General features: G+C 44.3%; 1 protein-coding gene across 1 annotated transcript in view; it reads right to left on the bottom strand.

Moving 5' to 3' along the window:
* The window catches only part of LOC135506268 (ras-related protein Rab-10), a 35,057-nt gene extending 18,403 nt beyond the window's left edge, over positions 1-16,654 (bottom strand). The window contains exons 1-2 of the mRNA XM_064925808.1: positions 15,997-16,654; positions 2,174-2,234 (exon numbers count right to left, since the gene is read on the bottom strand). Coding sequence (XP_064781880.1) covers positions 2,174-2,234; positions 15,997-16,123 — 188 coding nt within the window. The 5' untranslated portion in view covers positions 16,124-16,654. The remainder of the gene's footprint in view (positions 1-2,173; positions 2,235-15,996) is intronic.
* Between the last annotated feature and the right edge of the window lie 8,531 nt (positions 16,655-25,185).

Raw genomic sequence — 25,185 nt, 5'->3', positions numbered from 1 at the left:
CATTTCTTTGGGGGGCCGCACAGCCCTCCATGTGCTCTCCAGAGGTAGCCTGACTGCCATTAGGTACCGAGATGAGAGCCTCAGACCCCTTGTGAGACCATATGCTGGTGCGGTTGGCCCTGGGTTCCTCCTAATGCAAGACAATGCTAGACCTCATGTGGCTGGAGTGTGTCAGCAGTTCCTTTAAGAGGAAGGCATTGATGCTATGGACTGGCCCGCCCGTTCCCCAGACCTGAATCCAATTGAGCACATCTGGGGCATCATGTCTCGCTCCATCCACCAACGCCACGTTACACCACAGACTGTCCAGGAGTTGGCGGATGCTTTAATCCAGGTCTGGGAGGAGATCACCTCATCGGGAGCGTGTTCCCTTTATTTTTTTGGGCTGTGTATTTTTAAACCTGCATATTTAGCAAAAAGAAATCCAGGTTAGCAGGCAATATTAACCAGGTGAAATTGTGTCACTTCTCTAGTGTTCATTGCACACAGAGTCAGGGTATATGCAACAGTGTGGACCGCCTGGCTCGTTGCGAACTAATTTTCCAGAATTTTACGCAATTATGACATAACATTGAAGGTTGTACAATGTAACAGCAATATTTAGACTTAGGGATGCCACCCATTAGATAAAATACGGAACGGTTCCGTATTTCACTGAGAATAAACGATTTGTTTTCGAAATTATAGTTTCCGGATTCGACCATATTAATGACCAATGGCTCGTATTTGTGTGTTATGTTATAATTAAGTCTATGATTTGATAGAGCAGTCTGACTGAGCGATGGTAGGCACCAGCAGGCTCGTAGGCATTCATTAAAACAGCACTTTCGTGCGTTTTGCCAGCAGCTCTTCGCAATGCTTCAAGCATTGAGCTGTTTATGACTTCAAGCCTATCAACTCCCAAGATTAGGCTGGTGTGACCGATGTGAAATGGCTAGCTAGTTAGCGGGGTGCGCGCTAATAGAGTTTCAATCGATGACATCACTCGCTCCGAGACTTGGAGTAGTTGTTCCCCTTGCTCTGAAAAGGCTGCGGCTTTTGTGGAGCGATGGGTAACGATGCTTCGAGGATGGCTGTTGTCGTTGTGTTCCTAGTTCGAGCCCAGGTAGGGACGAGGAGAGGGACGGAAGCTATACTGTTATAGGCACATTAGTATTGCCAGTGTAAGAACATCCAATAGTCAAAAGTATATGAAATACAAATGGTGTGGAGAGAAATAGTCCTATAATTCCTATAATAACTACAACCTAAAACTTCTTACCTGGGAATATTGAAGACTCATGTTAAAAGGGACCACCAGCTTTCATATGTTCTCATGTTCTGAGCAAGGAACTGAAACTTTGGCTTTCTTACATGGCACATATTGCACTTTTACTTTCTTCTCCAACACTTTGTTTGCATTATTTAAACCAGATAGAACATGTTTCATTATTTATTTGAGGCCAAATTGATTTTGATGTATTATATTAAGTTAAAATTAGTGTTCATTCAGTATTGTTGTAATTGTCATTATTACAAATAAATTAAATTAAAAAATAAAATTGGCTGATTAATCAGTATCGGCTTTTTTTTGTTCCTCCAATAATCGGTATCGGCATTGAAAAATCATAAATCGGCCGACCTCTAGAACAGGAGCTAATGACTGTTTCATCAACTTCACACTATAGTGGCTTGAAAATACGATGACATTGCTAAAGTCACCAAATAATTAGTAGGAAACAACTTTGCCACTTATGTCATCAAATTTACTTTAAAGACAAAAATAGCTAAAATGGGATGGTGTCCCCTCAATCTTAGCTAGCTTAAGTTATACTACATCCAAAGTAAATATGGTGACATCACAAAGATGGCAAAGGGTCTCCTACTAATTATTTGCCTCTTTTTTTAAATGTCATCGTGTTTTCCAAGTCACAGTACTGCACTATAAACCAAATCTTCAGCAATTATTGACGATGCATTGAGTAGAACGCTCAGTCGGGCATTAGTCTTAAAACAAAAGTTCAAACCAATAGTGACGAAACGTACAACCCATGAATAGGCCCTGCATCACCCAATGTCTTTAAAAACGACACCATGTCCGGGCCAGTAGAAATTCTGTCCGGGCCAGTAGACACCATGTCCGGGACAGTAGAAACAAACCATTTGACCATGTACAAACACCTCCTCCACTCACCATATCTGTAGTTTGATCTTCTTTCCCTGGAGTTCAACAGTTTTGATCTTGAAGTCTATTCCTGGAAAACACAAAGAAACACATCAATACAGACCTCCTTTAGAGTAGTGACCACTACAGAGAAACACATTAGAAAGTCGAATAAATCCATGTAATATAGCTTACACCTTCACAATGTGTAACTGTTGTTTTTGACGCACTGCTTTGCCTTGGCCAGGTCACAGTTGTAAATGAGAACTTCTTCTCAACTGGCCTACCTGGTTAAATAAAAGGAGAAAAAAAATGGTCCATCACCCAAAGGACATCCAGCCAACTTGAGACAACTCTGGGAAGTATTGGAGTCAACATGGGCCAGCATCCCTGTGGAACGCTTTCGACACCTTGCAGTCCATGCCCTGAAAAATTGAGGCTGTTGAGGGAAAAATGGGATGCAACTCAAAATTAGGAAGCTTTTCTTAATGTTTTTATTTTATTGTTTTACACTCAGGGTAGATCTTTCATTCTAATTTAAAGCAAGCCTAATAAGGGTTAGATCCATTCAATGTTTCTACAATTTGTTTAGTTTGGGTTTTGTACATCAGCTTCAAAGAGCAGAAAATATTTTAATTTCAGAAACCAGGAAGTGACAGCACGCCCCATCAATGTTGAAGCGGCGGCAGTGGAGTATATGGAGATCTTCAAGTTCCTCGGTGTCCAAATGACAAGACTTAAATGGTCCAAATACACACACAGTCGTGAAGGCGGCGAAACACTGCCTTTGGGCCGTCAAATACTGAAAAGGTTAAACAGCTGTACCACTGACAATAGCACCGCCTTTGATCAAATTGAGCTTGAGGGTTGTGCGGACCGTATATCACTGGGGCCGATCTCTTTGCCACCCAGGACCTCTATATCAAGCGGTGTGAAAAGGCACGAAAAATTGAAATGGTTTGGCGAGATCGTTGTGAAAGAACTTGACTGGCCAGCACAGAGCTCTGAACTCAAGCCCATCGAACACCATTGGAATGAGACAGGTGCCTGATAGTGGTCCATTCAAATTGTCACAAGCACCGAATACAACAGGTATCAAATTTTATTAGTAACATGCGCCGAAAACAAGTGTAGAACTTACAGTGAAATGCTTACTTACAAGCCCCTAACCAACAACAGCGTATAAAAATATGAATAAGATAAAAAGGTTTAACTACCTGTTACTCTTAAGGTAGGGTGCAGCATTTTCACTTTTGGATGAATTGCGTGCCCAAACTGAAAGGCCTCCTCTGTCCCAGATGCTAATATATGCATATTATTATTGGATAGAAAACACTGAAGTTTCTAAAATTGTTTGAATGATGTCTGTGAGTAAAACAGAACTCATATGGTAGTCAAAACCCTGAGAAGAAATCCAAACAGGAAGTGAGAAGTTGAATTTCAAAACAGTGCCTATTTAAATCCGATAGTTATGGATGTGATTGCACTTCCTCGGGCTTACACTAGATGTCACCGTCTTTAGAACCTGTTTTGAGGATTCTATTACAAAGGAGGGCTCATAGGAGCTATCTGAGTGAGTGGTCTGGCAGAGAGACTCGGTCTCATGACGCGCAATCCCGACAGCTTGCTCCCGTTCCAATGCTTTTCTTCAGACAATGAAATTCTCCGGTTGGAACCTTATTGATGATATATGTTAACATCCTAAAGATTGATTGCAGACATGTTTTGACTTGTTTCTACGACCTGTAACGGAACATTTTGTGTTGTTGTCATGGAGGAAATGGTCACGCCTCATGAAGATGGATTACTGGGCTGAACACGCTAACAAGTGGCTAAATGGGCTTTATGGAACAAATCAGTAATTTATTGTCGAACTGGGATTCCTGGGAGTGCCTTCTGATGAAGATCATCAAAAGGTAAGCGAATATTTAGTGTTATTTTTATCGAACTAATGTTGATGGTGGATGGCGGAGTGCCGAGCGCCGTTCTCAGATTATGCTTTTTCCGTAAAGTTTTACATTTTTTTATCTGGCACAGCGGTTGCATAGAGGATCAGTCTATCTTTAATTCTGTGAATAACACTTGCATTTTTTATCAATGTTTATTTTGAGTATTTCTGGGAAAAAAATCACCGGATGTTTTGGAATCAAAACATCACTGCACGTAAGGCGCAAATGTAAACTGAGATTTTTGGATATAAATATGAACATTATCAAACAAAACATACATGTATTGTGTAACATGATGTCCTATGAGTGTCATCGGATGAAGATCAAAGGTTAGTGATTCATTTTATCTATATCTCTGCTTTGTGTGAAAATGGCTGTGTTTTGAGTTGGCTATGAGCTAACAATCATATGTTGTGCTTTCGCTATAAATCATTTTTGAAATCGGACACCATGGGTAGATTAACAGCGAGATGGCCGCCTCGCTTCGCGTTCCTAGGAAACTATGCAGTTTTTTGTTTTTTTCACGTGTTATTTCTTACATTAGTACCCCAGGGCATCTTAGGTTTCATTACATAGAGTCGAGAGGAACTTCTGAATATAAGATCAGCGTCAACTCACCATCAGTACGACCAAGAATGTTTTTCGCGACGCGGATCCTGTGTTCTGCCTTACAAACAGGACAACGGAATGGATCGCATGCAGCAACCCAATAAAACGACTCCGAAAAAGAGGGAAACGAGGCGGTCTTCTGGTCAGACTCTGGAGACGGGCACACCGTGCACCACTCCCTAGCATTCTTCTTGCCAATGTCCAGTCTCTTGACAACAAGGTTGATGAAATCCGAGCAAGGGTAGCATTCCAGAGGGACATCAGACTAACGTTCTGTGCTTCACGGAAACATGGCTCACTGGAGAGACGCTATCCGAAGCGGTGCAGCCAACGGGTTTCTCCGCGCATCGCACCGACAGAAACAAACATCTTTCTGGTAAGAAGAGGGGTGGGGGCGTATGCCTTATGGCTAACGAGACATGGTGCGATGAAAGAAACATACAGGAACTCAAATCCTTCTGTTCACCTGATTTAGAATTCCTCACAATCAAATGTAGACCGCATTATCTACCAAGAGAATTCTCTTCGATTATAATCACAGCCGTATATATCCCCCCCAAGCAGACACATCGATGGCTCTGAACGAACTTTATTTAACTCTTTGCAAACTGGAAACCATTTATCCGGAGGCTGCATTCATTGAAGCTGGGGATTTTAACAAGGCTAATCTGAAAACAAGACTGCTTAAATTTTATCAGCATATCGATTGCGCAACCAGGGGTGGAAAAACCTTGGATCACTGTTACTCTAACTTCCGCGACGCATATAAGGCCCTGCCCCGCCCCCCTTTCGGAAAAGCTGACCACGACTCCATTTTGCTGATCCCTGCCTACAGACAGAAACTGAAACAAGAAGCTCCCACACTGAGGTCTGTCCAACGCTGGTCCGACCAAGCTGACTCCACACTCCAAGACTGCTTCCATCACGTGGACTGGGACATGTTTCGTATTACGTCAGATAACAACATTGAAGAATACGCTGATTCGGTGTGCGAGTTCATTAGAACGTGCGTTGAAGATGTCGTTCCCATAGCAACGATTAAAACATTCCCTAACCAGAAACCGTGGCAGCATTGATTGATGGCAGCATTCGCGTGAAACTGAAATATGTAAAAGCGGCCCCAGCCGAACCACAAAAGCGCTTTTAATCAGGGCAAGGTGTCTGGTAACATGACCGAATACAAACAGTGCAGCTATTCCCTCCGCAAGGGTATCAAACAAGCTAAGCGTCAGTACAGAGACAAAGTAGAATCTCAATTCAACGGCTCAGACACTAGAGGCATGTGGCAGGGTCTACAGTCAATCACGGACTACAGGAAGAAATCCAGCCCAGTCACGGACCAGGATGTCTTGCTCCCAGGCAGACTAAATAACTTTTTCGCCCGCTTTGAGGACAATACAGTGCCACTGACACGGCCTGCAAAGGAAACATGCGGTCTCTCCTTCACTGCAGCCGAGGTGAGTAAAACATTTAAACGTGTTAACCCTCGCAAGGCTGCAGGCCCAGACGGCATCCCCAGCCGCGCCCTCAGAGCATGCGCAGACCAGCTGGCTGGTGTGTTTACGGACATATTCAATCAATCCCTATACCAGTCTGCTGTTCCCACATGCTTCAAGAGGGCCACCATTGTTCCTGTTCCCAAGAAAGCTAAGGTAACTGAGCTAAACGACTACCGCCCCATAGCACTTACTTCCGTCATCATGAAGTGCTTTGAGAGACTAGTCAAGGACCATATCACCTCCACCCTACCTGACACCCTAGACCCACTCCAATTTGCTTACCGCCCAAATAGGTCCACAGACGATGCAATCTCAACCCCACTGCACACTGCCCTAACCCATCTGGACAAGAGGAATACCTATGTGAGAATGCTGTTCATCGACTACAGCTCGGCATTCAACACCATAGTACCCTCCAAGCTCGTCATCAAGCTCGAGACCCTGGGTCTCGACCCCCGCCCTGTGCAACTGGACTTCCTGACGGGCCGCCCCCAGGTGGTGAGGGTAGGTAACAACATCTCCTCCCCGCTGATCCTCAACACTGGGGCCCCACAAGGGTGCGTTCTGAGCCCTCTCCTGTACTCCCTGTTCACCCACGACTGCGTGGCCACGCACGCCTCCAACTCAATCATCAAGTTTGCGGACGACACAACAGTGGTAGGCTTGATTACCAACAACGACGAGACGGCCACAGGGAGGAGGTGAGGGCCCTCGGAGTGTGGTGTCAGGAAAATAACCCCACACTCAACGTCAACAAAACTAAGGAGATGATTGTGGACTTCAGGAAACAGCAGAGGAACACCCCACTATCCACATCGATGGAACAGTAGTGGAGAGAGTAGCAAGTTTTAAGTTCCTCTGCATACACGTCACAGACAAACTGAATTGGTCCACTCACACAGACAGCATCGTGAAGAAGGCGCAGCAGCGCCTCTTCAACCTCAGGAGGCTGAAGAAATTCGGCTTGTCACCAAAAGCACACAAACTTCTACAGATGCACAATCGAGAGCATCCTGGCGGGCTGTATCACCGCCTGGTACGGCAACTGCTCCGCCCTCAACCGTAAGGCTCTCCACAGGGTAGTGAGGTCTTCACAACGCATCACCGGGGGCAAACTACCTGCCCTCCAGGACACCTACACCACCCGATGTTACAGGAAGGCCATAAAGATCATCAAGGACATCAACCACCCGAGCCACTGCCTGTTCACCCCGCTATCATCCAGAAGGCGAGGTCAGTACAGGTGCATCAAAGCTGGGACCGAGAGACTGAAAAACAGCTTCTATCTCAAGGCCATCAGACTGTTAAACAGCCACCACTAACATTGAGTGGCTGCTGCCTACACACTGACACTGACTCAACTCCAGCCACTTTAATAATGGGAATTGATGGGAAATGTAAATATATCACTAGCCACTTTAAACAATGCTACCTTATATAATGTTACTTACCCTACATTATTCATCTCATATGCATACGTATATACTGTACTCTATATCATCGACTACATCCTTATGTAATACATGTATCACTAGCCACTTTAACTATGCCACTTTGTTTACATACTCATCTCAAATGTATATACTGTACTCGATACCATCTACTGTATCTTGCCTATGCTGCTCTGTACCATCACTCATTCATATATCCTTATGTACATATGCTTTATCCCCTTACACTGTGTATAAGACAGTAGTTTAGGAATTGTTAGTTAGATTTCTTGTTGGTTATTACTGCATTGTCGGAACTAGAAGCACAAGCATTTCGCTACACTCGCATTAACATCTGCAAACCATGTGTATGTGACAAGTAAAATTTGATTTGATTTGATCTTTCATTTGCTGTATTGGGACTTGTTAATGGGTGAGTTAAGCACGTTGGCTAATAGTTCTGATGGTAGAGGGGGATTACTCACATGCCGTCGGATCCTTACAAGGCACCCCGACCTACTTCCCCGATATCGCCATCTCTTCTTCATGCGAATGACGGGAATTTGGGCCTTGTTGAGTGTGAAGTAAATCCTTCACGTCTGACTCGTTAAATAAAACATCTTGATCTAGTACGAGGTGAGTAATCGCTGTGCTGATTTCCAGAATCTCTTTTCAGTCAAAAGACGCGGCAGCAGAAAAATTATGTACAATGTATAAGTTACAAAAACACACACACACAATAGCACAATTGGTTAGAATCCCATAAAACGGCAGCCATATCTTCCGGCGCCATCATATCATTGTAAAACTAATTTCACACACATTATTTAGTGTATGTAACGCCGACTACACACGCAATCTCAACAGTAAATACACAGACACTGGGACATCTACAGAGAGGATGTGGTTAATTGGGTGGTGGTCAGAGGGGCTGTGGTCAGTATGTGGTCAGAGGGGTCGTGCACAACTTAAGACGAGAAAGTCTGTCAAGATTGTTTTAAGACGAGCAGTAATGTCGAGCCCCGTACTACAACCCCATAGTGGACAAGAGGACAGGCGTTAATGTCGAGCCCCGTACTTCAACCCCATAGTGGACAAGACGACAAGCGTTAATGTCGAGCCCGGTACTACAACCCCATAGTGGAGAAGAGGACAGGCGTTAATGTCGAGCCCCGTACTACAACCCCATAGTGGACAGGCGTTAATGTCGAGCCCCGTACTACAACCACATAGTGGACAAGACGACATGCATTAATGTCGAGAGAGACTCGGACGACAGATCTCAAATTCATACAACCAGTAGGCCCGGGCTACATAAAACAAACAACTTTAAAAAGCAATGAGTAATGCAATAGATCAGAATGTTTCGCTTAAAAAATCTTGATCAACTATTATTTATTCACATAAGTGCAGAAATGTGCACAAGGCAGTAAACTGCGCATGACTGGTCCTTCCATAATGCAATTAGAGGGAAAACACTTGTCGAAAGGACACCGCACATGAGTGGTATCATGCGACTGTTGCAACATCTGTTAGAAATGTTGAAAGAGAGGAGATCTAAAGACGCGACAACTAGCATGGCTTGCTAATGCTAATATGACTAGGATTATCAACAACTAGCATGGCTTGCTAATGCTAATATGACTAGGATTATCATCAACTAGCATATGACTAGGTTTGAAGTTCGGCTACTGGACAACGGCAGAAAGTTGATTTGAAAACCAATAGAGCATGAGAGAAACCATACTGGTTTCAATTGAAGCCTTTGGCCTAACATAAATGATTTGATACTTTGAAGCAACTTAAGACATGACTCATAATATGAAGTAAAACTGCCTCCAGCTCATTGCAAAGTGGTGTGACATGCTAAAGCCTGCCTACTGTTGCCTATATGCACATCAATAGTGAAACAGCCACAGGAGCTGAGCGAGGAGGAGGCGCAGCCACAGGAGCTGAGCGAGGAGGAGGCGCAGCCACAGGAGCTGAGCGAGGAGGAGGCGCAGCCACAGGAGCTGAGCGAGGAGGAGGCGCAGCCACAGGAGCTGAGCGAGGAGGAGGCGCAGCCACAGGAGCTGAGCGAGGAGGAGGCGCAGCCACAGGAGCTGAGCGAGGAGGAGGCGCAGCCACAGGAGCTGAGCGAGGAGGTGCAGCAGCAGACAGTCTATGTATGATGTGTGATATAGACTACATAACGACTAATCAAATCAAAATGTATTTGTCACGTGCGCCGAATACAACAGGTGTAGGTAGACCTTAGTGAAATGCTTACTTACAAGCTCTAAACAATAGTGCAAAAAAGATGAACAATAGTTAAATAAATAAAACAGTAAAAAGACAGGCTACATACAGTAGCGAGGCTACATACAGTAGCGAGGCTACATACAGACACAGGTTAGTCAGACTGATTGAGGTAGTATGTACATGTAGATATGGTTAAAGTGACTATGCATATATGATGAACAGAGTAGCAGTAGTGTAAAAGAGGGGTTGGCAGGTGGTGGGACACAATGCAGATAGCCCGGTTAGCCAATGTGCGGGACGAACTAAATTTAATTCCACAAAATTATGCAAATGAACCTATAGACATATGCATGACTGGTGAAATATTTCCACCAACTGGTATTTCCATCAATGAATAGGCTAAAAAGCATTATTTTGCAGTGGAATTTTTTTCCCTTCTCCCAGACAATTAACCAGGGCCAATTTTATTGATCGGCTTTTCAATCATTTTCGACCTCCAAAAGCCAGCTATTACTGGCTAACGGATACCCTTATGCACACATACACACTAGGAGATACTCCCTAACTTTCACTATCAATCCAATAGTTATGATGAAGAACGCTAAAAAACCGACTGCTAGATAAGTACTATGACACAAGAGTTACTGACTGAAAACAGATTCTAGGTTCAAACTGCTTCTGGTTAAGGAGAGGCAGAGGAAAGGTGTGTTCATTTATTTAACTAGGCAAGTCAATTAAGAACACATTTTCAATTAATGACGGCCTACACCAGCCAAACCCTAACGACGCCGGGCCAATTGTGGGCCGCCATATGGGACTCCCAATTACGTCCAGATGTGATACAGCCTGGAATCGAACCATGGTCTGTAGTGATGCCTCTAGGACTGAGATGCAGTGCCTTAGACCGCTGATCCACTTGGGAGCCAGAAGAAAGACAGGAGGACAAGTTGAAAAAAAAGAGGGTTGAAGGGAGAGTAGGAAAGGAGAGAGTAGGAAAGGAGAGAGGCAAAAGAGGATAGAGAGGAAAGGAAAGAGGCAAAAGAGGATAGAGATGAGAGAGGCAAGAGGATAGAGATGAGAGAGGCAAGAGGATAGAGATGAGAGAGGCAAGAGGATAGAGATGAGAGAGGCAAGAGGATAGAGATGAGAGAGGCAAGAGGATAGAGATGAGAGAGGCAAGAGGATAGAGATGAGAGAGGCAAGAGGATAGAGATGAGAGAGGCAAGAGGATAGAGATGAGAGAGGCAAGAGGATAGAGATGAGAGAGGCAAGAGGATAGAGATGAGAGAGGCAAGAGGATAGAGATGAGAGAGGCAAGAGGATAGAGATGAGAGAGGCAAGAGGATAGAGATGAGAGAGGCAAGAGGATAGAGATGAGAGAGGCAAGAGGATAGAGATGAGAGAGGCAAGAGGATAGAGATGAGAGAGGCAAGAGGATAGAGATGAGAGAGGCAAGAGGATAGAGATGAGAGAGGCAAGAGGATAGAGATGAGAGAGGCAAGAGGATAGAGATGAGAGAGGCAAGAGGATAGAGATGAGAGAGGCAAGAGGATAGAGATGAAAGAGGCAAGAGGATAGAGATGAAAGAGGCAAGAAGATAGAGGAGAGGCAAGAGGATAGAGATGAGAGGCAAGAGGATAGAGATGAAAGAGGCAAGAGGATAGAGATGAAAGAGGCAAGAGGATAGAGAGGAGAGAGAGAGAGAGAAAGAGAGGGCGAGAGAGAATAGGGGGTTTCCGGTGGTGTATTTTGAGAAGAAGCTGCATGTCTCTGAAGGTATGACTGCTGCGTCAGAGAAGGGGGAACACTCCTATTACACTGCACACACCCCCCTATTGGGCTATACGGATGTACACACTGCCCAACTCTGTGGCCAGTAAAGGTTACTGCAAGCTCCACTCTGTTGCTCTGTGGGTGGAGTGGGATTTGAGCCACAGACACCTTTTGGAGCCATGATATCCTCCCTCGTCCCACTACCATTAACAAGGGGGTGATTGCAAAGTTTATCTTATGTCATTTAATTTTGTTAAAACAAGGAAGACACACCTTCCCTTGCTAGTAGTAGCTAGCTGGCAGTCTGGCTAGGTGGCTTTAGCGTGGCTAAAAACATAGCAAGCTAGCTAACCGTTTTAGCTTACCACACCTTCATGTCAAATAATCAGATATATAATAAAAACACAAGCCCTGGAAATATTGTTCTACTTGCTGGTGTAACCTACAACATTATCCCTGTTTAATATAGTGCATGTGTATTAATTCCAATATCGGCTAAAAATAGATCATGTTTTGGTAATGGAGAAGAGCAGGCTACATAGAGCAGGTTCCTCCATGTCACAATAGCCTGGAATCACTAGTTAGTACTTCTAAACAAAATACATTTTGGCTGAATTGTTGTAGTCTGGTTTACCATTTGAATAGTAACCTAAATAACAGCGGTTTACAAACTAGGGATCGCCTAATACGAAAATAAGGTCACGGGAGAATTTCCAAAACCCCGAAGAAAAATAAAATGTATATACTATTCTAATATCATCTATGTCAAAATGATTGTAGTGTGATTAACATTAATCTAAACAAATGATTATAATCTAAGAGATACAATTCAATGAGCACCCTAATGGGATCATGGGAAAAGGCAGCACTTGACCGTTGTACTTGAATCATTCCCATGGTGAATGACTAGCTACACTATGAAACCACACACTATTGAATCATTCCCATGGTGAATGATGAGCTACACTATGAAACATTCCCATGGTGAATGACGAGCTACACTATGAAACCACACTCTATTGAATCATTCCCATGGTGAATGACGAGCTACACTATGAAACCACACTCTATTGAATCATTCCCATGGTGAATGACGAGCTACACTATGAAACCACACACTATTGAATCATTCCCATGGTGAATGACGAGCTACACTATGAAACCACACTATTGAATCATTCCTACAGTGAATGACTAGCTACACTATGAAACATTCCTACGGTGAATGACTAGCTACACTATTGAATCATTCCTACAGTGAATGACTAGCTACACTATGAAACATTCCTACGGTGAATGACTAGCTACACTATGAACCACACACTATTGAATCATTCCCATGGTGAATCACTAGCTACACTATGAAACCACACTATTGAATCATTCCCATGGTGAATGACGAGCTACACTATGAAACCACACTATTGAATCATTCCCATGGTGAATGATGAGCTACACTATGAAACATTCCCATGGTGAATGACGAGCTACACTATGAAACCACACTCTATTGAATCATTCCCATGGTGAATGACGAGCTACACTATGAAACCACACACTATTGAATCATTCCCATGGTGAATGACTAGCTACACTATGAAACCACACACTATTGAATCATTCCCATGGTGAATGACGAGCGACACTATGAAACCACACTATTGAATCATTCCTACAGTGAATGACTAGCTACACTATGAAACATTCCTACGGTGAATGACTAGCTACACTATGAAACCACACACTATTGAATCATTCCCATGGTGAATGACGAGCTACACTATGAAACCACACTATTGAATCATTCCTACAGTGAATGACTAGCTACACTATGAAACATTCCTACGGTGAATGACTAGCTACACTATGAAACCACACACTATTGAATCATTCCCATGGTGAATGACGAGCTACACTATGAAACCACACTATTGAATCATTCCTACAGTGAATGACTAGCTACACTATGAAACATTCCTACGGTGAATGACTAGCTACACTATGAAACCACACACTATTGAATCATTCCTACAATGAATGACGAGCTACACTATGAAACAACCCTACGGTGAATGACTCAATGAAACCACACACTATTGCAGGGACTTTGATATTACCGGACGCAATTAATATGGTGAAAACAATGTGTGGGGAGACAAAGGCACAGAAACTCACATCAATGCCTGTGTCAGATAACACCATTAAACTAAGAATTTATACTCTGATGAATGACTCAAGAACTCCCCAGATTATGCTCTCCAAATGGACGTCAGCTGTGAGGACCGAGATGCCCATGCTTTGACTTTTGTTGGATAAACATGTTGGGGGATGCTGTTCATGGGGACATATTGTTCTTTCTCATGATTACAGAGCATGAAATGAAATATGGGATGTTCAGTGAGTTGTTATATTGATAAAAAACAGATTCCATGGGATGGAATGGTGCGCTTCAGTACAGATGGGTCTCCATCCATTACAGGACATAGGGCAGGCCTCCACACTACAGTTATGGTTTGGGTCTGGTACAGTCTGGTGGTGACTGTAGTCTGTCTTGGGTCTGGTACAGTCTGCTGGTGACTGTAGTCTGTAGCCTGTCTTGGGTCTGGTACAGTCTGCTGGTGACTGTATTCTGTAGCCTGTCTTGGGTCTGGTATAGTCTGGTGGTCACTAGTCTGTCTTGGGTCTGGTATAGTCTGGTGGTGACTGTAGTTTGTAGTAAAATCTTTGAAATGGTTGCATTTATATTTTTGTACAGGGTAAATAAACTAGCATTTAGCCAACAAACACATTACTCACACGGTAGGAATATATTTATTCCCATGTTTGTGTAAAAAAAAAAAAAAAAAACATTAGTACCTTGCTCCCAAAACACGTTTTCTGGAGACTTGTGGGCAGAGTGATGATGTCACCCCCTGTATGTGCTTTCAGTAGCCTGAATTCCTCCAGACTGAGGAGGAAACCTCACAATACGCCCCTGACCACCTCCTGCAGTGGTCAGACAGATCTCAACACAATCTGAACTCTGTGCAGCTAGACCAGTCTTGTCAACGCACTCTTCGTATTCTGATAGCAAAAGTTGCATATAAGTTTCAAGTGTAGACACAGCCATCCTAGACCCAGCCTCCACCTGGGAACTCAAGAAAAAACGAGCTCCGACAGGGAAAAATTGTTTTGAATGGTCATCCAACTCAGTACTCGAAGTTGAGAACTCTGGCATCTTCTAGCGCTCCAACCTGAAGATCACTGACAGGTTACCAGTTGTCTTGAAAGGAACATAAAACCATTTTCCAGCTCATATCTGTGTGAAGCTGGGTTCAGTGTTCTCATAGCTGCTATCACATCCAACCTAAATTGATATTTGGTTTTAATGCAGATGAGAGCACTGAATCCAGCATCATACAGATACGGCCTAGCAAAGGGTCTACCATGAGTTTTATGGTGCTTTGAAGACAACTGGAAACATTGAAAAATATTAGGTCAAATCATGATATCAGTGATCTTCAGGTCAGAGCGCTAGCAAGAGGTCTGAGTTCAATTTGAAATTTCGAGTTGGTTGACCTTTCAAACCTATTTTTCCTCAGTCGGAGCTCGTTTTCCACCCCAATTTCCCAGTGGCAGCAAAAGCCACAAAAGACAGTGACGCCATCATCATGAATTGTTTATGATTTCAGAAGAGTAAAACTTAGCAGATGTTTTTAGAATCTTCCTCACATACCAAGACATACAGAGATCCGTGAAAGCTAGCTATCAAAGCCCCTTGACTGACAACTATGACTAAAAATGTTTATATAGTGTACGAATGTATATCATTAGCCAGCTAACGGCCCATTCTACATGAAAGCTGGCACAGGCTGGTGGCCTGGCAGGCCAGCATTTCAAAATACATAACCGGTTATACTACTTGGTTTCTCTGAAACTAGACTAGTTAGTTGACAACTGAGGGCCACCAGATAGCTAGGTAACATAAGTTAAGTCTACACATTGTACATGTATGTTACCCAACCAGCTAGTCAGCTAGCTAATGTTAGCGAACAAATAAGTGAAATTTAGAAATAAGACAGGCATAGTGTACCAGAACAAACTGGTTAGTTTGTGACTGACAGGTCATTTTAAAACGTTTTTAAAAAACGAACCATTTAGTACACTAACTAGCTAGTTTGGAGAGTTCAGCAAACTTGCGCCATGGGCCTTTTTGTTAGCTGCTATTTAGGCACCGTCAGTCATCGTGACAGTTGAAATATCTACGTCAACGAAGCTACTGGTGGCGATTTATTAGCGAGAATTTGCCCCCGCAGAATCCATACAGCTGTGGTCCCCCCAGTAGTGTTGACACCCCTGTCCCGGTAACTCACCTATGGTGGAGATGAAGGTGGTGTTGAAGGCGTCGTCTGAGAAGCGGAACAGCACGCACGTCTTCCCCACGCCCGAGTCCCCGATCAGCAGGAGCTTGAAGAGCAGGTCGTAGGTCTTCTTCGCCATCGATAGACAAGTTGTGTTCGCCGGACAGAGCAGAAACTATCTCCCGCAGGTCTCGAGCCAGCCTGAGTTACAAGCAGAGGAACGGTCTGTAATATTTGAGTTATGTTGATATCTAGTTGGCTAGTTAGCTATATACCACCAGGGGTAGCGTGTCGCAACAGTAACCGAAGAGTAACCAAGACGGGTTTTCTTACTGCATTTGAATTAAAAACCACTAAAAAAAAATGGTATCCCGTGTGATTCCCCCTTTTCCACTCTCTTTCTCTCGCACTGTCGGGACAAAATGGCTCCCCTCCCCGACTTACTCTTTCTTCAAACTACCAGCGAGCTCATTAAAATTATTGGCATTCCCCGTCATTACAACCGCCTCGGGACTTGCGATCGAGAAGAATTATAAATTTTCGTAGGTTAAAAAGTGTGTAAATTAACGATCTTGTTACAATTATTTGTTTTGTCGATGATTAGACCCCGAAACAAACGACAGCCGTGACGTCGCCTTCAAATGCAGGCACCACCGCGACACCCTAGCATTACGTCTGTTTTCCGCCCCTTCTGTCAAAATCTCGCTCGGTGATTGGCTCACATCACTGCTTTCCAAATATACAGCTGAACCCGATTGGTCAGATTGTCAAGGAGTAAAAAGGCGTAATTTCGGTTGACTTGTAGAAAGGGCAAATGTTTTTCTGCATGACCATTCCGGAACAATCCCAGGCTCGGACTCTCCGTTCCACTACAGATAGAACAATGAAACATATATTTTCCCGGATGTATGAATGTGAAGCATCCGGTTAGTGTTTCCCCTCTACCAAATATGGTGGTGAGAGGAAGCCTAGTGACCGGCAGTTGGAGAAGATGGGGCGAGATGGATTTTGGCCGAGATTCTGCTCATTTTCTCATCGATGGAACATTTGATCTCAATAACGTTTTCTGTTTCTAAAATTAACATTTGTTACGCACAGAGTGGACAGAGTTTTCTAGACTTTATTATTTTCCAAAGTTTCTTAAAAATTGGCTCTGCCCACTATGATTAATTTGCTCCCGTTGGAAACAACCGGTCTATCTATCTTGGGTTATTTATAAAAAATCTTTGTTTCCACTGGTGGAAATGTAACTTTTTTTAAAATCCAAAATGGCCACCGGTTCCCGTCCGTGCTGGTCGGGGTGTGTTTGCTGGTTGGTGTCTGGCCAGAGGTTTGACGATCCCAGCGATGAGTCAAGCTGAATGATGTCATAAATTCTCATGTTCATGTAGTGGGTGTTTACCAATCACTCTAAATTCTGCTACTTTAGTACCGTTTCAGTACTTTCCATGGGGTGTAGTGACTTTTATTATTATTAACACATCAAACATAACAATAATATTTAGTAATTTCCCTCTTCTAAACTGACAGTGTCTGGGGTGCCTTGTTTCAACACAAGAATGCCATATAAAAAAAACAGAACTGTCTCTTTTGGTTTGTTCCATCCTGACCAACTCATCACTCTGACCACAGGAAGTAGACTTAATTTCAGCAGATCCATTATATTGACCAGATACTCAAGTAGCCACTCTAACAAATAAAATAAATGGGAGGAGGAAAGATCAGGTGGGGCCACTCTAGCCAATGAGAGGGCAGATATGCGTGTGAACAACAGGCACAACTCCAATGTAAAGTGTTTTTTCTCAAAGTTGCCAGGATGTCATGTGTGCTACGTATCAATTCACTCGAAACAACCTAAGCACAATGAAACTTATATTTGATCAAATACACCATCGGGTCTTCAATTACTGACTAGTGATGGGAAGTTCAGTCTTCACTTACTGACTAGTGATGGAAAGTTCAGTCTTCACTTACTGACTAGTGATGGGAAGTTCAGTCTTCACTTACTGACTAGTGATGGAAAGTTCAGTCTTCACTTACTGACTAGTGATGGGAAGTTCAGTCTTCACTTACTGACTAGTGATGGAAAGTTCAGTCTTCACTTACTGACTAGTGATGGAAAGTTCAGACTTCACTTACTGACTAGTGATGGAAAGTTCAGACTTCACTTACTGACTAGTGATGGGAAGTTCAATTTGTTGATTGCTAGGCATCCAAATAAGATTATTTCTAGATGCATTTGAATTGAGTTCTAGTTGTGGCCGCAACCGGACTAGATTGTGAATGACTCTTGACAGAAAGCATTGCTTGACTGCCGTGAGGGTGATAAGCTACAATGTCATTCACGAACTGCAGCCCCCCCAAACCATTTTTACTGGTTGGAGTTTGTTGAGCAGAGGCTGTGTATGTCTTGGTTCCACAAAACTGTGTCCATCATAACATTCAATAATGAATTCATTGCATTCATTTTTGCACCATGTGATCAATGATTAGTTCTAAACATGTATTGTTCTTGTCTATGCTCATGATCTATTTCCTTGTGTGCGTTTGACAGACAGACAGGTGGTCGGATGATATCTTTGGATCCGCTGAGCCAAGGAGCTGGTATTAATCCTGCTGTAGGACTCATTGCGGACAGCATTAGCAGGTCAAACAAACTATTAAAATGAACGAGTCACTCAGAAAAATGAATCATGACTCTCAAGTCGGTAAAAAAGAGTCCTTTGAAAATACTCAATTTTTTGTGAACTGTACATCACCTTTACTGACCAGCAGTGTGTGTGTGTGTGTGTGTGTCTAGTATCTAACTACAACCTATCCAGATATGTATACACTACTGCTAAACCAGTGTTTCTGAAGGGAATTAATCAATCAACCAGGATATGCTCTCAAGCCCTTCAGCCATGTACACACAGACACACGCAGTAAAAACAGGACATCCCTCTACATGTTCTGATCTTGTCTCCCACCAGACCCTCTGCTGCCACTGCTGGTGAGATGGTGAACTGCAGGCTCTGCATGATCACTAAGAACCAGCAGGTGGTACTGTTGCTTCATAGTTCATCACCTAGCTCCATCTCAATAGTCGACATTGGGGTTTTCTCGTTTGTGAAAAAGACCATCCTCCATCCTCTCTCCTTTGTGCCGGAAACCGATAAGTGGTCGAGTAGTGTGTCAATTCGTTAGTAGGCAAATGGAAGACTGTCCTCCCCTCTCGATAGCCACTTTTCTGAAAGCGTGAACCACTGCTTTTAACCATGGAAAGGTGACTGGGAATATCGTTGAATACAAAAAGTGTAGTTATTCCATCTGTAAGGCAATCAAACAGGCAAAACATCAGTACAGGGACAAAGTATAGTCGCAATTCAACGGCTCAGACAGGAGTCATCTGGTGTGAGGGGACAAAATTAACATGCGTGAAGTCTGGTCAGCATGTAAGAATGCTGTTCATTGTCTATAGCTCAGCATACAACACCATAGTACCCTCCAAGCTCATCATTAAGCTCGGGGCCCTGGGTCTGAAACCCACCCTGTGCAACTGGTTCCTGGACTTCCTGACAGCCCGCCCCAGGTGGTGAAGGTAGGAAACATCACCTCCACTTCACTGATCCTCAACACTGGGGCCCCACAAGGGTGCGTGCTCAGCCCTCTCCTGTACTCCCTGTTCACTCATGACTGCGTGGCCATGCACGTCTCCAACTAGGCCTGATTACCAACAATGACGAGACAGCCTACAGGGAGGAGGTGAGGGCCCTGGGAGAGTGGTGCCAGGAAAATAACCTTTCCCTCACCATCAACAAAACAAATCAACAAATCAACAAAACAAAGGAGCTGATCGTGGACGTCAGGAATTAGCAGAGGGAGCATCCCCCAATCCATATTGATGGGAACGCAGTGGAGAAGGTGGAAAGCTTCAAGTTCCTCGGTGTACACATCACTGACGATCTGAAATGGTCCACCCACACAGACGGTGTGGTGAAGAAGGCACAACAGTGCCTCTTCAACCCCAGGAGGCTGAAGAAATTTGGCCTAGCCCCTAAAACCCTCACATACTTTTACAGATGCACAATGTCACCGGAAGGCCAAAAGATCATCAAGGACATCAATCACCTGAGCCACGACCTGTTCACCTCACTGTCATCCACAAGGCAAAATCAGTACAGGTGCACCAAAGCTGGGACCAAGAGACTAAAAAAAAGCTTCTATCTCAAGGCCATCAGACTGTTAAATAGCCATCACTAGCCAGCTACCACCCGGTTACTCAACCCTGCAACTTAGAGGCTGCTGTCCTGTATACTTCGACTTGGAATCACTGGTCACTTTAATAATGTTTACATACTGCTTTACTCATTTCATATGTATATACTGTATTCTATTAGACTATTTTAGTCAATGCCACTCCTACATTTCTCAATCTAATATTTATATATGTCTTAATTGCATTATTTTACTTTTAGATTTGTGTGTCTTGTTATGAATTGTTAGATATTACTGCACCGTTGGAGCTAGGAACACAAGCATTTTGCTACACCGCAATAACATCTGCTGAAAATGTGTATGTGACCAATAACATCTGCTGAAAATGTGTATGTGACCAATAACATCTGCTGAAAATGATTTTCATGGAGAATATGTGCATCCTGTGTACTTTACAGCTGAAGAGTTTTGAGATCTTCCACACCGCCTTTAAATCAGGAAAAAACATGCACACATTTAAAAACAATATGATACTTATTATTTTATCGATAAAATGTCTTAACTTCATTGGTTTTTATCAATTTAGAATTTATTATGGGATCCACCCTTGTAAATGTAGTTTATTTTGGGATCCACCCCTGTACATGTCATTTATTTTGGGATCAACCCCTTTAAATGTCAATTATTTTGGGATCCACCCCTGTAAACGTCGTTTATTTTGGGATCCACCCCTGGCTGGGGCCAAAGGAGCCAATAGGGATGCAGTGTGGTATGCTGCTGGCTGGGGCCAATGGGTATGCAGGGTGGTATGCTGCTGGCTGGGGCCAATGGGGATGCAGGGTGGTATGCTGCTGGCTGGAGCCAATGGGGCCAATGGGGATGCAGGATGGTATGCTGCTAGCTGGGGCCAATAGGGATGCAGGGTGGTATGCTGCTGGCTGGGGCCAATAGGAATGCAGGGTGGTATGCTGCTGGCTGGGGCCAATAGGGATGCAGGGTGGTATGCTGCTGGCTGGGGCCAATGGGGCCAATAGGGATGCAGGGTGGTATGCTGCTGGCTGGGGCCAATGGGGATGCAGGTTGGTATGCTGCTGGCTGGGGCCAATAGGAATGCAGGGTGGTATGCTGCTAGCTGGGGCCAATAGGGATGCAGGGTGGTATGCTGCTGGCTGGGGCCAATAGGAATGCAGGGTGGTATGCTGCTGGCTGGGGCCAATAGGGATGCAGGGTGGTATGCTGCTGGCTGGGGCCAATGGGGCCAATAGGGATGCAGGGTGGTATGCTGCTGGCTGGGGACAATGGGGCCAATAGGGATGCAGGGTGGTATGCTCCTGGCTGGGGCCAATGGGGATGCAGGTTGGTATGCTGCTGGCTGGGGCCAATAGGGATGCAGGGTGGTATTCTGCTGGCTGGGGCCAATCGGGATGCAGGGTGGTATGCTGCTGGCTGGGGCCAATGGGGATGCAGGGTGGTATGCTGCTGGCTGGGGCCAATAGAGATGCAGGGTGGTATGCTGCTGGCTGGGGCCAATGGGTCCAATAGGGATGCAGGGTGCTATGCTGCTGGCTGGGGCCAATAGGGATGCAGGGTGGTATGCTGCTGGCTGGGGCCAATAGGGATGCAGGGTGGTATGCTGCTGGTTGGGGCCAATGGGGATGCAGGTTGGTATGCTGCTGACTGGGGCCAATGGGGCCAATAGGGATGCCGGGTGGTATTCTGCTGGCTGGGGCCAATCGGGATGCAGGGTGGTATGCTGCTGGCTGAGGCCAATGGGGCAAATAGGGATGCAGGGTGGTATGTTGCTGGCTGGGGCCAATAGGAATGCAGGGTGGTATGCTGCTGGCTGGGGCAAATGGGTCCAATAGGGATGCAGGGTGGTATGCTGCTGGCTGGGGCCAATAGAGATGCAGGGTGGTATGCTGCTGGCTGGGGCCAATAGAGATGCAGGGTGGTATGCTGCTGGCTGGGGCCAATAGGGATGCAGGATAATAATGTTTGAACAAGATGGCGCTGACAGACACGGTAACCCTGTTTCTAGCTCCTAGCCAACCTTTGCAGTCATTTTTTTAGTTTATTGATTTATATATTTCATTATTTACTCAGAATGTTTCTTGTATCATTACCTAGAGCCGAAAATAAATTTTGGACATTCGATCGGCGGAGACTCACCACAAATCAGAGCTTAAATTCATCTTCCCTGACCTGGATCCATTGTTTGAACTTCCCAAGGCAGCTCTATTCATCCCGGGGGCTGCACCAAAACACCAAGGCAGGAGAAGAGGAAGTATGAGTGTTGCCCTAGTCAGACTCAGGTGATGTGCATACCATCCATCGCTTCTGAGTATTTTTCTCGCTAATGTACGCCTCGCTCCCAGATAAGACACAGACAGCCACATAGCAGACGCCTCGCTCCCAGATAAGACACAGACAGCCACATAGCAGACGCCTCCCTCCCGGATAAGACACAGCCAGCCATAAGACACAGACAGCCACCACATAGCAGAAGCCTCCCTCCCAGATAAGACACAGACAGCCATATAGCAGACGCCTCCCTCCCGGATAAGACACAGCCAGCCATATAGCAGACGCCTCCCAGATAAGACACAGACAGCCATATAGCAGACGCCTCCCTCCCGGATAAGACACAGCCAGCCATATAGCAGACGCCTCCCTCCCGGATAAGACACAGCCAGCCATATAGCAGACGCCTCCCTCCCGGATAAGACACAGCCAGCCATATAGCAGACGCCTCCCTCCCGGATAAGACACAGCCAGCCATATAGCAGACGCCTCCCTCCCGGATAAGACACAGACAGCCATATAAGCAGAGCGCCACATAGCCCTCCCGGATAAGACACAGCCAGCCATATAGCAGACCCCTCCCTCCCGGATAAGACACAGACAGCCACATAGCAGACGCCTCGCTCCCGGATAAGCTAAACATCTTCGCCCGCTTCAAAGAAGATAACATTGTGAAGTCAATGCCTGGCCCTCTCCGCTCACAAGGACTATATGCTCTCGTTCTCTGTGGCCAACGTCAGTAAGTCATGTAAGCATGTTAACCATTGCTCGGCTGCCAGCCCAGTCAGCATCCCAAACCGCATCCTCACTTACAATCTGACAACGCTCTGAATTTACGAACTCCCAGAGCGCACTCTTGCAAACTCTGGCACTCCGGATTGAAATTACAAACAGCAAGATGTCTAGATAGTAATTTGTTATGCTAATTAGCTAGCAAGAGGTTGCATAGCAACAGCATCAACTTCCGGTAGACAGGGCTAGCGCTAGTACTAATACTTAATTAAATGAACTAATAGTATATAGAATGTAGTATACAGTATGTTGTATTGGTATTCAAACACAGCTATTGTCTAATTTACTTCTCTAAACAAGTGGATTATTTATCTTAAGGCTGCTTTCCTACTTGTATATTTAAACATATAAATATAGATATTACTTAATTGGAATATATCTTCACATTTTTTTTTAATCTTGTGGTTTTGATGTGAATTACAGAGGGGGGCTAGTTACCCCCTAGTACCCTACTGTCCATACCGTCTGTACACAATTATCTATAGTATTCAGACCCTTTGACTTTTTCCACATTTTGTTATGTTACAGCCTTAAACTAAAGTGGATTAAATAAAACAATTGTCAGTAATCTACACACAAAACCCCATAACGACAAAGTGAACAGGTTTTTAGAAATGTTTGCAAATGTATTAAAAGCAAGAAATACCTTATTTACATTAGTATTCAAACCCTTTGCTATGAGACTCAAAATTGAGAGGCACATGACATTCCGCTTGGAGTTTGCCAAGAGGCACCTAAATACTCTCAGACCATGAGAAACAAGATTCTCTGGTCTGATGAAACCAAGATTGAACTTTATGGCCTAAATGCCAAGTGGAGGAAACCTGGCTGTAACGGGATTCTTCTGTTGAAGGAGAGGCGGACCAAAACGCAGCGTGATTATTGTGATACATCTTTAATATAGATGAAAAAAGAACAATATACAAAAAAAACAAGAAAACGTGAAAAACCGAAAACTGCCCTATCTGGTGTAACAAACACAAAGACAGGAACAATCACCCACAAAACCCAACACAAAACAGGCTACCTAAATATGGCTCCCAATCAGAGACAATGACTAACACCTGCCTCTGATTGAGAACCATTTCAGGCCCAAACACAGAAACAGACAAACAAGACATCCAACATAGAATGCCCACTCAGATCACACCCTGACCAAACAAAACATAGAACATACAAAGCAAACTATGGTCAGGGTGTGACACTGGCACCGTCCCTACGGTGAAGCATGGTGGTGGCAGCATCATGCTGTGGAGTTTTTTGGCGGCAGGCACTAGGAGACTCGTCGAGATCAAGGCAAAGATGAATAGAGCAAAGTACAGAGATCCTTGATGAAAACCTGCTCCAAACCGCTCAGGACCTCAGACTGGGCGAAGGTTCACCTTCCAACAGGACAATGACCCTAAGCACACAGCCAAGACAATGCAGGAGTGGCTTCTGGACAAGTCTCTGAATGCTATTGTGTGGCCAAGCCAGAGCCCGGAATTGAACCCGATCAAACATCTATGGAGAGCTGTGCAGCAACGCTCCCCATTCAACCTGACAGAGCGTGAGAGGATATGCAGAGAAGAATGGGAGAAACTCCCCAAATACAGGTGTGCCAAGCTTGTAGCGTCTTACCCAAGAAGACTCAAGGCTGTAATCGCTGGTGCTTCAACAAAGTAAAGGGTCTAAATACTTATGTAAATGTTATATGTCAGTTTATTTTTAATAAATTAGCTAACATTTATAAAACCATTTTTTTGCTTTGTCATTATGGGGTATTGTGTGTAGATTGATGAGGGAAAACAACTATTTAATCAATTTTAGAATAAGGCTGTAACGTAACAAAATGCGTAAAAAGTCAAGGGTTCTGAAATTGCTCCTGATATTTCTTAATTTATTTCTTGACATTGTTTGTTTGAATTATGT

Source organism: Oncorhynchus masou, chromosome 19, assembly GCF_036934945.1.
Source record: "Oncorhynchus masou masou isolate Uvic2021 chromosome 19, UVic_Omas_1.1, whole genome shotgun sequence".
Classification (NCBI taxonomy): domain Eukaryota; kingdom Metazoa; phylum Chordata; class Actinopteri; order Salmoniformes; family Salmonidae; genus Oncorhynchus; species Oncorhynchus masou.
The sequence above is the reverse complement of the archived record's forward strand: the minus strand, read 5'-3'. Positions and strand labels throughout refer to the sequence as shown.